At 48.5% G+C, this 15123-nt stretch overlaps 1 protein-coding gene across 2 annotated transcripts in view; it reads right to left on the bottom strand.

The window, feature by feature from the left end:
- The window catches only part of LOC141949146 (gamma-aminobutyric acid receptor subunit beta-4), a 77184-nt gene that overhangs the window by 13988 nt on the left and 48073 nt on the right, over positions 1–15123 (bottom strand). For both annotated transcript variants that reach the window (XM_074882386.1, XM_074882385.1), the window contains exon 4: positions 10466–10686. In XM_074882386.1, coding sequence (XP_074738487.1) covers positions 10466–10686 — 221 coding nt within the window. The remainder of the gene's footprint in view (positions 1–10465; positions 10687–15123) is intronic.

Here is a 15123-nt window from a genome sequence, read left to right on the forward strand (position 1 = left end):
TCAAAAGCCAGGTAATTTCTTTTTCCTTCCAAATAAAGGGCAGGTGTGTCCACACTGTATAGTTCAGCATCTCCAGAGATACCCCAGTTGGTTGCAGGTCCCAAACTCCTGGTGATCTGCTCATGTAACACTGCTCGGGCAGGTGAGAATTTGGACCATGTGGGGTGAAGGTTTTGTTCTGTTTTCAGCGCAGAGGTAGCACAGCCACACGCAGCTGTCCTGGGCTGTAGCCACCTGTTCATCTGGAGCATTTCAGCTGTGGTGCCGTACCCATGGTGAGCCCTGCCTGACAAGCCCAGGGCCACCAACACCACAGGACCACCTGGATGTGGGGCTCCTGCAGCATGACAAGATACAAAGGGCAGCTGGCCTGGGGCACCAGGTTCATCTCAGGTCCTGCTTCTGGGCATCCTAAACCCTGATAAACCAGCCCTACATGGGATAAAGCAAGTGGTATCTCAGAAAGGAAGGAGGTGTTTAATTCTTTAGACTTCAAGATCTCATAAAGCATCCTGGACACCAACTTCCCTTTGCCACACCCTGCTTGAAGCCGATGGTTGACCCACAGCATCACAACCCTGTCACTGCTTTACACAGCAGCTGCCACTGTTGGTGAAATGCCCTGTGTCCTCTGTGACTGACTCAACATTCACTTGGTCCTAGAGGCCAACAAGAGATTTCACTCGCTCCTTTGGTGGCTGTGTACTACAGGCAGGTGGGACTCATAAAGGAATGAGAGGCTCCACTCTCCTCTCGCAGCCAAAGGGGAATGGGAGCAAAACTCAAGCACCCCAGTGACTGTGTGGGGTCACAGCACATGCCATCTCTGGTCCAGGAGGCCACAGGACCACCCTCTGCCTCATGCTTTGATGGATATAAATGTATTGTCTTGATATGCTCTGATGTGTTTGCTTGGCACATAGAAGACAGTGTGGGGAGGACTGGATGGAGAGATAGATTGGGGGATTGACCCTAAGGAGCTCCTGGGTGTCTCAACAGGTTTAACAGGCAATAAAAGTGAAAGGAAAATAAGAGATGGAAAAATGAGGAGAAGCTCAAAGGGTGATGATGGCATGAGCACTGACGGAGGAGGCAGGAGTGGAGATGAGAGACAGGAGAGCAGATAGTGCAGGACAGGAAGCCATTGGGGTAAGGGAACAGAGGAGAGGGATCAGGGGAAGCAAGGGGTAAGGCAGCCTGGGGAAGGAGAGCTGGAGAAGATTGAGAGGTTAAAAGACAGAAAGCAGAGGAGGCGTGGATACTCACTCTGTGAGAAAGAAGATGAGGAGACAGAGAACAAACCATCACCCTGTAAACAGCTCTAGACAGAGCGCGCTGCCTCCAGGAGATGCAACCAAAGTGAAAGGGAGCAGGGAGCGCGGGGGCCGGAGGGAACACCGGGGAAGGATGCCACCTTCCCCATGGCGTTAGCAAGAGGTGCTGGCGCCTGGCCAGGCTGCATCTTCTCCCTCCCCCTCCTCTTCTCCTGTTTCTCTAGCTACCTCCCTCCCCTTTTAAATTCAAAAATTTGTGTGGTGTGAAATTTCATCTGCTTTGACGGCAATTCACAGAGACACTGCCCATCGGAGTGGAGAGGCTCTCCTATTCTTTGCACGATGTACTCAATGAAGCAGTCCTCCTCCAGCTGCCCAGCCCAGCCACCACCACCATCCCCCATCTCCAGCTCCCCTTTCCTCAATCTCAGTCCACCCCGTGGGCCTCCAGGTCAGCCCCCTCACATGTCACAACCTTTACACTTCCTTCCCCACAAAAAAGACATTCATGCCCTTGCCCTAATTGTTTCTCCTAAGGTCTGTAGGCAGTCATGCTATCAAGCAGCCAAGTCCTCACTGCCCTGCTGCTCTGCTGCTCTGCTGCACAGCTGGCAGGCGGACACAGTTCATCTGGGGGTAGACAGGGCTGCGGAGAAACCACTGTACATCACAAAAAAAAAAAAAAAAGAAAAAAAGGGACATGCATTCATGAGATGTTGAGCAGCTCTGGCAGGCTGTGGGCTGATGGAAATCCCCCTTCTCTGTCAGCACCCAGTGGATCCAAGCAGAAGCCAAACTAGCACGGATACCTCACTCTGGAGAGCATCCTTCAACCCCAGGGGAGGTAGAGATCAGCTCTAGAAAAGCAGCCACAAAGCTCTAAGTCACACAGGGTGAGAGATAGGTCTCTATTTGTTACAGTGAGGAAAGCTCTGCCCACCTGAAGCTTGTATTGACAAAGCAGATGCTGGCACAGAAAGGGTAATGCAACCACACACTGCTGTCCCTCCACCACTGTCTGCTCTGCAAGCTGAACCCAGCAGCAGGAGAGGACTGTCCCACCACAGCTGCAGCTCAAAAGGGAATGCTCAAGGTTCTGCAAACCATCAGTCCTCCTCAAATATTTCAGTTCTCTGACATGAACACCACCAGCCATTTCATTCCCTCTCAGATCCTCCTCATCGTTGTTTACTTATTAATGGCTTCTTCTGTCTTATTTAGAATGATTATATAAGTTCACAGACATAGAGTAACATAGAGCTCCAACCTGCCACTAAAACCCACTGTGGCTGAATGTCTTCTTTCCATCTCCTCCTTATACTGTTCCTGGCCACCTCCAAGGTAGCTGTCCTTTCACTTCCTGCCCCCATCAGATCTCCCTCTACCAAACTTCAGCTCTGAAGGCCCTCACCACCCATTCATCCTTTAGATCATCTCCAGTGTGTTGGGAGAACCAAATGCACCAGCTACAAGTGTAAGAGCAAAAGATGACTTTCCCAAAATACCATCTGATTTCAAAAGGAGCAAGTCCAGACTCTCTAAGGAGGATGGGGTGGAAGAGAGGACTATTACCTTTGAGGGCTTCCTAAAGCAAGTGGAGTCCCTTTCCTCTTAAGCTCACCCTTACAAAATAAAATACTGCACTGTCTGCATCATTACTGTGTATATACCAGCAAACTAAACATGCCTGGCACTGGTTCCTGGGGCCAATGTCAATAGGTATGGAATAGCTTTTGTCTACACTTAAATTCCTACCCTCCAGAAAAAGGGTCTGGCTGCATGCAGAATGCTTGTTGAGAATGGTCACTGGCCTCTGCTGTGCTCTAACTGGGAAATGTCCAAGAGACTGTTTGTGGACACAGACCAAACCCAGGAAACAAATTGACTATGTGGGCCACTGATGTCCAGTGCCCAGGAATGTTCCCCGATACCTCTGGCTTCAAAAGGATGCTGCCTAAAACTCAGTATGGATGAGAACAGGAGGAGTATAGCACAAATACCCTCACCGCTGCCTTCCTCATTCAAGGGGAGACAGGGCCAGCAGTTCAGGCACTGACCCCATTTTGCAGTTATGGATTAAGTGTCACTATGCACAAACTAACACAAGCACTGCCAGAGCAAAAGATAAACATTTTTTTTAAGTTGCTGGTTGCAACTTTTTGGATTTCAATCTCCCAAGAAGCTGATGATGCTCCTGTCCCCCGGGGATACAGACTCCCAAAGCTGGCAACAGTTTGCAGCAATAAGGAGAACAGAGGGAAGCAGCTCAGGTTTCACAGGACTTGTGCAGGCTCACCCCATGGGGCAAGTTAGACTCGTAAGGGAATTCTGATGACTAAGAGTAGAGAAGCAAAATTGCTGTTTTGCTGAACATGGGAAAAAAACAAAATTGAATTTTTACTCTGTGAGTTCTCAAAGTCAGTCATAAAAACATGCTGGCAAATGTCACCTTCTGCCTGGCAGTAAGCACAAACTTCGAAGGGCCTGGAGGGATTTATAAACCCGTGGTGAATTTTACCATTCTTTTAACACAGTCTGATCTTTGCATACTCCTGGAGGTCATGTTAGAACCAAGAGCAAGGCAAGGATATAGAATATTTTTCCCTTGTGTCCGTTTGCCTAAAACTGACTCCATAAGCCTTGGCACAACCCTGCTAAGGTCACTCTGTTTCCAAAAGCATCTGTGCTTGCAGAGGCATCATTTGATGAATAACAGTGTGCACTGCACTCGGATAGGGGAGGAAAAAAAAGCTCTTCTAAACTAGTACTTAGGGTACCAGTCATCTAAATCAATCGTTTTTCCACCCTGGGAGACTACAAAGCAGAGTTGCTTTGGCTGCAAGGTTTTGCTTTTCTGCCTCTTTATTCTATTCCAAATGTGCTGTGTGTCTGGCAAGTTTTCAACCGGGTTGGGGGACAAGAGAGACCCAAGTGGAACATGTTTAAAAAGAGATTCATTTGTTACGGTTGCTTCAGACAAGAGTGACCTCCACTTAATGGGGCAGGAGGTCTCTTCCTTCAACAGCATCAGGCTGGGATGAAGTTGAATTAGTAACCTGTAGGATTTGATAAAGAATAGACAGGGTCCAGGGATGGGCTTAGACTGGTGGCTGGGATAGGATAAGCAGGAAGACTAAGAGGTCTTCTGCCAGGGTGAACTGGCGGTTCAGGGCACACAAGCTGTTTCAGTGATCTGTGAGGGGACAGTGGGATACTCCCTGACCTCTATTTTTGCTAATAAACGAGTCAAACTTATAGGAGATGTAGTACAGGCAGCAATTCCAGCCAGGCCCTGATGATGTTTGCCTCTGTTCTTGCAATATTAAGGATGGAGAAGCAGCTCTGTCTTGCTGCTTTATCCTTTTCTAGTGAGCTCAAATTTCTTCCACAGCTTCTAAGATTATTCTGAAATTCCATATTATTAAACTTCCTTCCCGTGTTTCCAGCTAAATCCCTCATCCCAACCCTAGAAGGCAAAAATGCAAAGGGTATCTGTCCTTAACCTCAACTGGGGATCTGAGCTTCTAATTAAATTCTCATTTGCCCTCACCCACCTAACAAACTTTTCTCCCGCCTCCCCATCTTTGTGCTAAAGAGATGGCCCAAAGCAGAGCTGCATGGTGAGAGCAGCACAAGGCTGCAGGACTAGCTCCAAGGGGCTGGCTGGCTGGACAGAAGCCCAACTCTTTGCACCCAAGCTGCCAAAAGAGAGATTTCTGTTGCTTTTGCCTAACCTGCAGTGGGAGGAGGCAGAGCTACTAGAGACAGGGTAGAGCCTGAATCATCTCTCACATTTCCAGAGAAACCTCTCTCAGGAAGGGAAGGGGAAGCAAAATTGTGGATTTCTTCCCTTCTGGCCTGTGAGATGGGGAGAAGAAAATTGCTCAGTGATCTCAGTACAGAAAAAACTCCTCAGTGTTAATCCATCAGGCCATCTTCTCTGTAGAAAAACAAATAATACTCATGGAGAGAACAAGGACATGGCTGCAAACAACATGTGTCAAGTGAGACAGGAGCGGGAGAAACCTTTCTGTCAGCTGGAGACCACACTAACCCCTGGCTGGCACCTGGGGAATGCAATACAGGCAGGGCTTGGTGCTTATCAAGAGACAGGTTGGAGAGGGGAGCTATGAAGAAGTCCCCAAGATGAGCTCCAGAAGAGCCCCAGCCATGGGGAGCATGCAGGGCAGCCCTGGAGGCACCGCACACCAGGGTGGCATGGGAGGCTTTCACAGCGTACCTGGAGTTGGATGAACAAGTGGGTGGGATGCTTGACGTACGTCTGTTAACCTGTGCTGCTCCCCTATGTAAGGTGAGCTAGAAGCGATGCTCTAGCTGCTGCCTGGTCCACAGGCGGGTCAGCAGTAGCTTGGCAATGCAAGGGCTGACATCCCCCAGGAGCCACTACCTTGTAGGGAGCAGCTGACTGATGGGAACTTACCCCATGAAAAGCAGAAATTAAGTGCTGCCAAAGCAGATATGTCCAGCTTGTCTCGGTTTAAAACTTCAAATTTTGAGTTGCTTGAAGTATGACAATTCTCTCCCCCTTGCTTTAAGCACTGCTGAGGATAGCAGGGGTCTGCTTCCCCAGAAGAGCACGCACTGGGCTCAGGGTTCCCCCATGCCTTGGCACCTTTGCATGCATCCAAACTGCCCCGTTTCTAAAACACACCTCGTTGCAGCCACTATCACGGACAGGAATAAAAAAAACCACAACACACATGCACACGCTCCCCACCACCACTACCACCTTCGCAGGAGGAGATCCCTCATTCTCTCTGCACAGGATTTAGTCTCCGTCATCAAATTCCTCTGCAGTTTTTCAGTTGCTCAGTTTACATTGCCTGGGCTCCTCGCCAGCCAGGCATTGCATCTCGCTTGCTGTCCACCCGGCTTCGCGCCTGCTTCCCAGCACCCCAGCCCACCCGCTCCCCCTGCCAGCTCAGGGATGCAGCCTGGGGTCCTCAAAGCACCTGTTTTGGTGGAATCCATTTTTGTCCTTAATTAGAACAAAAAATCAAACAGCTTCAAGATTTCCCTGAAGGATGCTTTAAAGCTGGTTTCAAATATGAATTCAAATTACCATATGAGAATTTCAGCATTGTTACAGTTGTTTCTATTTTTAGGTCTCTGAAAACAGATAGCAAAATACTGATGACACCAGCATTTGACAAGTGTCAACTTGTTTCACTACCAAATGGATGCTACATGGTCTAGAAAAGGAAATAAAAATCTCAGACTGTAATGTATAGCTTGTATGTGTGACAGTGTAAAGCTTATTGAATATTGTGGTGGGGTGGACTAAGGCAGCCTCTGAAGGTCCAGAGAAAGCCTTTGATGACTCCCTATGTTACTCAGATGTCAGTAGTGGTAGTAAAGCAGCTTGAAATAGTGAGGGAAATATTGACATAAGTGAAAAATTCTCTACATAAAATTAGGAGTCGAACACCAAGAGTCTCTGAAATGCTTTTTCTTAAATGAAAAATTTCTCCCTAATTTTTTGTTTAAAATTTGATGAAACCAATGCAATTTCTGACAAAAAGCCATTAGGAGGAAAAATATATTGAATTCAGCCAGTACTATCCAGCTCTTCCTCACTATTTTATCCGCCTCCCTCCACTACACAATAGCAGATTGCTTTGTCTTTGTGGGTAGCTCCCTTAAGCCTCCCTTTATATTGCAGATTTTCCACATCATTTTAGCACTTTCCCGCTGTGTGCCACAGGTGACCAGCTCTCCTATGCTTCACAGGCACTTTGAATTCCTACAAGGTGTTCGGGCACCAGGCGAGTTTAGGCACCATCGTGCCAGGTTACACCTCCTAAAAACCCTGTCATCTCTGTCGGTTTGCAACCTCCCATCCTGCTTTGTGTTTGCAGAGATACGAGTGTCCTCTGGGCTGGATCTGGGCTCCAGGCCCCTGTTTGGCCTTGCGGGGTTTATGCCATCTGCTCGCTCGCTGGGGAAGGGGGTAGGGAACACCAGCCCAGCCTCCAGCCCCGCAGCAGCCCAGCGTCGCCACCCCAGCGCAGCCTGCTGCTGTTTGTGCATTCCTTTTGTTGGAGACCTGGCAACCTGCTTTTAATCCCAGCCCAGTGGGAATTAATTTTGGAGTAAGCTTTTGTATCAAACACTTTCCTAAGATGTAGCTGTATTGCATCTGCTGCACTCCCTTCATCCATTAATTTGCTAATTCTACCAAAAACAAGCATATGCTTTTCCGACACACGACTTTCACAATGGGGCTGAGCAGAGGAATAAAGGGCTTCATTTACTCATGCAAACAAGTTATCTGAAGCCTGATCTTGTTCTCACTGAAGTCAGAAATAAAATACCCATTGACTTCCGTGTGAGCTAACTCGGACCTTGGGGTCTGATCCAGTGCGTGAGCCTGATCCTGCTGGTCGCTTGAGCACTTGCTGAAGGCAGGGGCCTGCCGGGGTGGCATCATCCCCGGTCTCTGACATCAGAGACTGCTGGAAAGAAAAATGACTGTGTGCCACAAATAGCATGATTGAGTCACTTTGCTACAGGAGCAGCTCAAAGGAGGGGGAAGTGACTGGCGAGAAGGTAGCAGGAAAAGGAGCAGAGCTGTGGTATCTCACTCGGGGAAAAACAAACAGGCAAACAAAGGAAAAGAAACAGATATTGCCTCCTTTGGCCTTCTTTCACCAGGGAAACTCCATTTTATGAATCCTTCTGAAAAATGCAGGAAAAGACAAGAACAGGCTTCAAAATACACTGCACTTTTCTTCCTGTTTGCAGGACAAGCATGGGTGCATTTTTACAAAGGTAAAGGGAGCACAGTTGAATATTCCATGACTATTTTCTTACTTGCTCCTACCTGCTGTGCACGTGGCTATGTATTTTTGAATAGGATCACAGTTATTTGCACCTGCAAAACTGGACCTAGTGCTTCTGTTGTCAGCAAAATCACAGGTGCAGGAGTCAGTACAGAAAGCAGCCCTAAAGAAATCATTGTCCACACCACTATGAATAAATCTACAGGGACTTCAAGCGTTCAGGGCACCTGGCTTGTCCCCTAAAACCCCAGTGCTTTCAGGATAGTAAAAGCCAGCCATCCTGACCTGAGGTACAGTTCAGGAACAGGAGCTGCAGTTGCTCAGTGCTTGGTTTTTGCGACTGCCATTCTCTCCAGGGGCAAGAGAGCAGCTTCCAGGAAAACCAGCCAAAAGTTAAAACAACACAGCAGCTCTTACTACGGCCCTGGAAACAACAGGGGCAAACAGCTGTCATTTTCTTTCTTTTGGCCTGGATGCAATTTTCCTCATTTCATCCTTGTACACAGGTCATGCAAGGGAGTTGAGTTCCCTTCCCCGTGCTGCTGGGCCCCATGGGAGGGGAGGGGAAGGGACAGTGCAGGAGGTGTTTGCACGATGTCACAGCCCAGGCCAGCTCGAGTGCAAACCCTCCAAGGACTTCCGATGCCTGTCACCTGTGCTGCAGGTTCACACTGCTAATTATTTGAGATGACTAAATGGCAACTGATAAAAATATACTAGCTTTTCTTCTTTTGCTGTGCAGGTGTGTGCAAAATTTCCCACCAGCCCGGGGGAGGCAGCTCTACGCTCAGGTGGGCTGGCTCAGCAGCGAAGAGCAGCCTGAGCTTAACAGCACTCTTTGCCCCCTCCTTCCCAACAGGTTGAATTTATGCTCCTACCTACCCCAGGTCAAAGCATCTTCTTGCCTAGCCTTTACTCTTGTTTTAACACAAATATGGGGTAATCAGCTGTGGGAAGGCTGCAGACTTTCTGGTGGGTCAGAAAAGCTGGCTCAGGGCTCCCTGGCAGTATCAACCAAAGACCATGATCAGCCCAAGGTAGAGGGATGTATGTACCTGTCCTGGGAAGGGAGAGCCAGGGACAGAGTCACGAAGTTGGCCTTGTGGCACTTTTTGCTATCTCTGGCTCTGGAGCAAGAGGCAGCCACTAATTGGAAGGAAAAAGTAGTACACACATCACCCCACATGCCTGTCCCTCTGCTCTTTTGGCTTCCCAGGGCTCTGCCATAGGGAAAGCACAGGGCACAGCCACCTTGCTGCCCTGGCAGGATGATGCCCTGGGCACCCTCCTACTTTGCTATGCCTACAGCCACCCCTACCCTCCCCAAAACAGCCCTGCTACTTAAAGAGGAGGGAAAAAATCATAACAAGTCAGACTTTGCCACAAAACACGAAGCAGCAGAGGAGCTGATACTGTAAATGGGAAGGGTGGGTGTACCCTCTTTGAAGGAGAAAGGTCTTTCCTCCCCCTTTGCTGCACTGGGACGTAAGCCCAGAGCTGCTATCGTAATCATTTGTGAATGTGGAGGCAGGTCTAAAAAGCCAGCTGTGAATTTTGGTAGTCGAAAAGGAAAAAAAAAAAAAAAAAAACAACTAAGAGAAAAGCTCAAAGCACACAAATACAGGGTTGGGAAAATCATTGCCTAGATTTCAGCTACAGCATCCAAAACCTGTACTCTTACCTATAGCTGCAAACTCCCCCTTTAGCCCTCTGCTTCCTCCATTTAACTTTCTTACCTACCCTGGCATCTCCACATATCCAGATAATGCAGTAAGGCCAACCTTTGCCTTCTCCACCACACACAAGCACAGCACTTTCAAAGGCTGTGGGCTTGCCTACATTAATTTATCCCAGACACCACAAAAAGCCTCCTCACTGAGGACCATTCCCCTATCAACTTTCAAGTCTCAATCTTCAGAATTGCTCTGGTAAAGACCCATTTTTTTAAACTGCACAAAAACACATCTCCTATCTTATACTCAAAAATGACTGAAATGATTTGACTCAAATGCTACAGAAATTCAGCCTTAGATACAAGAGTAACAAAGTCTCTTCTCCATAGGCCAAACTTGCAGAAAATTATAAGCAACTGAAAATGAGTGTTTCAAATGGAAGTGTTATGCAACATGAATGACAGTGACCTGAAATGCTCAGAGCAGACTATTCCCATCTCCAACATTTGTCTATAGCAGTGCAGGAAACTTTGGAGGCCTGAAGGAAAAAAACATTTCCAGCTTGGAGAAAGAACGGGTACTTAAAACTGTGCAACACTTGAGTATCTTTTGGGCTTTTGGGTCCTTGCCTTACCATAATACCTTTGGAAACGGGGGAAGTTTAGATGAGATGTCATTCTCAACCACAACCAACAAAGATTCCCCTTAGACTCACCTCAGGCCATAAAGGACAGTCCCATCAGGATGGAGCCGAATCATGCGATTCTTCACCGTCACCCCATGCAGAAAGGACTTCTTGTCATTCAGGAAATAGGTGTCGGGCAGCCACAACTGGTCAGCCACCCGGTTGTCCAGGGTCAGGTTGAGAGGAAGGTCATTATACGCCAGGCGTTTGTCCCGCCAGCTCTGCTGAAAGTACATGGTGATGGTGTAGTCCTGGGAGAGAAACACGCAAACATCAGCCTGGCTCCAGGGTAGGGACGTAACTCAGTCCCTTCACTGTTGCTGCTGCTGAGACCTTTGGTGGGTCTCCAAATTTCTTGGCACCCAAATGTTTGTGTCTGCACCTCCACCACTTGCGAGGACTGTGCTTTGTTCTGGGAAAATGGAAATAAGCCTGAGCTTTGTAGAGGACAAAATGACAATACATGACTCCAATCAAATAAAACTGCATCCCACTCATGTTGTCCCAACCTGCTTAGAGTTTGGCTGCAAAACTAGTGGAGGTTAGGACTTCAACCAACAGTGGGCTACACCACGCCAAAGACTTCAAGGATTGATCTCCTAATTAAGTCATGTAAAGGTATCTAGACACAATGCAGTCAACGCTCAGCCACTGCTTGTTACCACACAGTTGGTAAAAGCCAGTTTTATTTTGAGCCAAAACTCAGGAGATTCCCAAGGGCACATGGAGAATCTCACCTCGAGGCCAAGATTTCAAAGTCAACCCAGGCCAGCCGTGACAAGCTATCAGCACTTGCCTTGTTATATGAGCTAAGTTGGGAGTTCGTTGCGATTCTCAGGAAGGGACATATGTGGAGGAAATCTGTCACCAGTGGAGCATGATCCACTGGTAAAGGGGCAGTTCCCTAACCATCCCCAGCTAGCACAATGTCATACATATTTCCTGCTCCTCTCCTGTTCAATAGTAAAAAGCCAACACTTAAAACTCTTGTTAAGACAAAAATTTTTAGAGAGCAGGGAGAGCTGTTTGCCGACCCACAGCTATAGCTGCAGAAACCGTATGAGCTGCTGAAGAGTAATGGCACATCCAGGGCAGATCCAGAGGCCCCAGATCGGCTTGTTCAGAGACACAGTATTGTGGCACCATACCAGAAGAACAATTATTTCTTCTCAGATAAACGAGTAGTACAGGAAGGGGTCTTGTACACACCAATGACAGAAAACATTCTCACAACAGGTCTTAAGTAGGCTAGGAGCCAAGATTTCTGGGGGTAAAACAGCTAGCATTAAAATAACAGGATGTTGATTAGGAAGCGGGTGCAAGTCTTGCTGACAGTGGCCTTACAGAAGTCAGTGATTTTTCACAAGTCCTTAAATAAAAAGCATTTTTGCAAATACATGAGAATGATGTAGAACTGGTGGGGCCAGAGATGCTTTGTCTCTTCCCAAGCAGACACCTACAGTGCCACAGGAATCCTCTTGACCACACAGATTTGCATGACGGGCGTTTCTGCTCTGCAAATTCCAGCTCTGTGCAAGGGGCTGGTGAGGACCTTGCTCATGCACTAACATCTGGGCTGAGCACAGAGGCATCCTGCCTGCCTGTGTTCTCCCACTGACTTCACTCAAAGCCAGGTTGGATTAACACCTCTGAAAACAAGCTCAAATAATCCCACATTATTGGGTATCTAACTATGATTCAGAAATCTAGACCCACATGCATATTCGAAAGGTCACAGAGTAAATCTGTGGTGTAGACTGGATACAAAAGCTATATCTGTCACTTTCTGTGTTATACTGAAAAGAACAAAAACACAGTGACAGATTTCTGGCCAAGAAGCTGTTCTGCTTTGCTTTATAAAGGACTGTTAAACTCCTGCTTCAGAAGCCTCACAGTCCATCTCTCAGGGGCACAAACATTTTCATTTTGGTCAAGACCTTGCAAAGGAAAATGTTCGCCCCAGTACCCCTGCCAGGGTGTTTGGACCTGCATTGCAGTGAGAGCGCAGAGGAACAGAGTGCCTCTGTTCCCGGAGCCTCTTACCCTCCTTGGCAACAGAGTCTTCCCCCGCCTGTGGGAAACTCAGCTACAGAGGCATCATTTCCATTCTACCCCTTTGAGAATTCCACCTGCACATCTTGGCAAGGTGCTTCACTGACCTGCATTTTCCTAATCCTTGACAGGGCCCTGCAACACCTCACCCCTAACCAGGCCACCCTGCTGTCATTGCAGGCTCCTGCCAGCCTTCCAGCAGCAGCAAACAAGAGGTGGCACTGACCTCCAGAAGATAAAAAGGGCAAGCTGCTTACAAAGTGAACAGTCGTTAGCACCTAAGAGATCCACCTTCTGAACTGCCTAAGAGATATACCTAAACACATCTTCTGTATTTCCAGGATTGATGGCAACAAACTCAGAAGGGTGCAGAAATAAAAGCCTACGCCCTAGCCATCAGGCTGATGATGTTCTTCAGGTGCAGAGACATTTCTGGGAAGAACAGCCAGCCCAGCCCTGGGCTGAGCTCTGTTTTCCAGTCTTCTTGAGCTTCTTGGCACAATAGATTTCTTTGGGCAGCATCATGGAAGTCAGGAGCACTTGATAATAATGGCTCATCTAGTGCCTGAGGTTTCTCTCAGCCCCTCTCTCTGCTGATTCCTGTGCTCCACTTTTCATTCTCCTGCTCTCCCTACCCCATCACATTGTTGAACAGCGGGTGGGATTTCTGGGCAGGAGGAAAAGAGCAGAAGTGTCCACCTCACAGAGGTCAGTCCTCTCTGGGAGGACAGGCACCGCTGACATACTGATGGGCACAACACTGAGCTATGTGGAGGAGGGATGCTCTGCCTCCAGGCACCTCAGAGAGGGCAGGGCACAGACCAGGGGGCTGGAAGAAGCACTGAGATGGCCCACTACAGCAAGTGAGAGGGACCAGTACCCAGGAGAGAAAGCAGTGAGCTTGCCTTCCCCTTTATACCCCATAGCCTGGTCAGGCAGTTATGAACTACCCACGTGACACCCTAGCATCACCACCTGGCCAGGCTCCAGAGCTGATGAGATCTTAATCATAGCCTTCCTTTCAGAGGCATATAAAATAATGACCATGGGTGACATCGTTCTGTAGAAGCAGAATGGCCAGATGGAGCCAACACATGCAGTGGTTCATAAGTTCAGGAATCAGAAGTAATGAGCCTGATTTTCCTCCAAGTCTTGAATGACAATCCCTTTGTTGTAGGGTTTTATCTGTCATTGGGCTAATATGAGGCTTTCCCAAACCTCCCAGTAACCAGTAACATTCACAAGCCTACTGATGCCACAGATATACCACAAGCTGGGTTTCCCAGCATCACCAGCAGATAGAAGGTTGGCCCATTTACCAGGCTCAATGAAGAGCTTCAAAACCAAACGTACCTGGAGCCCATGCACCCCTCCAGCTCGCTACTGAAGCACTTTAGTGGGACAACACAGCTGAATGTCCCTGGTGCCCATGCTAGGGATAAGCGAGGGGGTTTTCTCTGTGCATGCGTACCCAGTAAGCAGCTTTCTCCACTGCTGCTGCTGGAGGAGCAAGCGGGAGATGCAGGCAAATATGACTTTCCACTTGCCTCTGAACTAGCAGCCTAGACCATCTCCACACTGCACCAGCGCAGCTCCAGTAGCACCAAAAACGCTTCCAAATTTCCTGTTATGGATTCCACTAGGTCTTTCTGGAGGACCATAAAATGCTCCCACAGGGACAGAGTCTGCCCAAGGCCAGTCACTGCTGTGGCAAGGATGCAAGAGCTTTGCAGAAAGCTCCCAGCTCAACCTGCCAGGTACAGCTACTGCACTGGGGAGAAAAGGCAGAACCCACACTGGAGGGAACACACATGTGCCAGGCCACCCTGCGCAACCCCCTGCTTTGTCTGGTGGCTGCTGGGGGAGAAGAGGTAAATATGGAGGAAGGGAGAAGCCACTTCTCATCAGAAGCTCTGTGCAGGTTGCACTGCAAAGACCTTTGGAAATTGTTCAGTGTTAACTTAGATTTCAGTTTTTAAATGACGAAGGCTGGACAAGGGAAAGGAAGCTTCTGAAGGGTGGACATGACCAGAAGTTACATGCCTCCACCTGCTCCTCTGTTTTCCACCCCCAGTAAAAGCAAGCTTTCCAAAGATACCTGCAAATTTTCTCTAGCTTACTGGCCACATCAGCCTGTACCTACCCTGACCAGCATCCCACTGTGGGAAGATGAAACACTGTAGTCAACAGTGATGGCAAGGGTGTAAGCCTCTTTCAGACCCAGATGACTCCTGCCAAGTCTCATTGACCTACAGATCACGTGTCCCTTATGCCAGAAGAGCTTGTGTGTTCAAAACATGCTGTTCCTCTCTCATCCATCTCTGCTAGCCCATAGGTGGCCAGATCCCTTGGTTTGTCCCAGAAGTCCAGTACCCAGTAGCTCACAAACTGCACAGTTCCAACGCTGCTTCCAGCCCTTTTATTTACCACAGTACTCGTGCATTGCCCTCCCTGCTTTGCAAGGCTGAGCTTGTGGCCCAGCTGCGTGCGGGACCACGCTCAGCACTACAGCTCCCCTTCAGCCCCCCAGAAAGCTGAGATGGCACCTGAGCCTGCTGGAAAGCTGCTCAGCACGACCGTCCCCATGGGACCCCCCCTCCACATGCCTCCATTCGGTCTGCTCTGCCAAGCAGCTT

This window comes from Strix uralensis, chromosome 13, assembly GCF_047716275.1.
Source record: "Strix uralensis isolate ZFMK-TIS-50842 chromosome 13, bStrUra1, whole genome shotgun sequence".
Lineage (NCBI taxonomy): Eukaryota > Metazoa > Chordata > Aves > Strigiformes > Strigidae > Strix > Strix uralensis.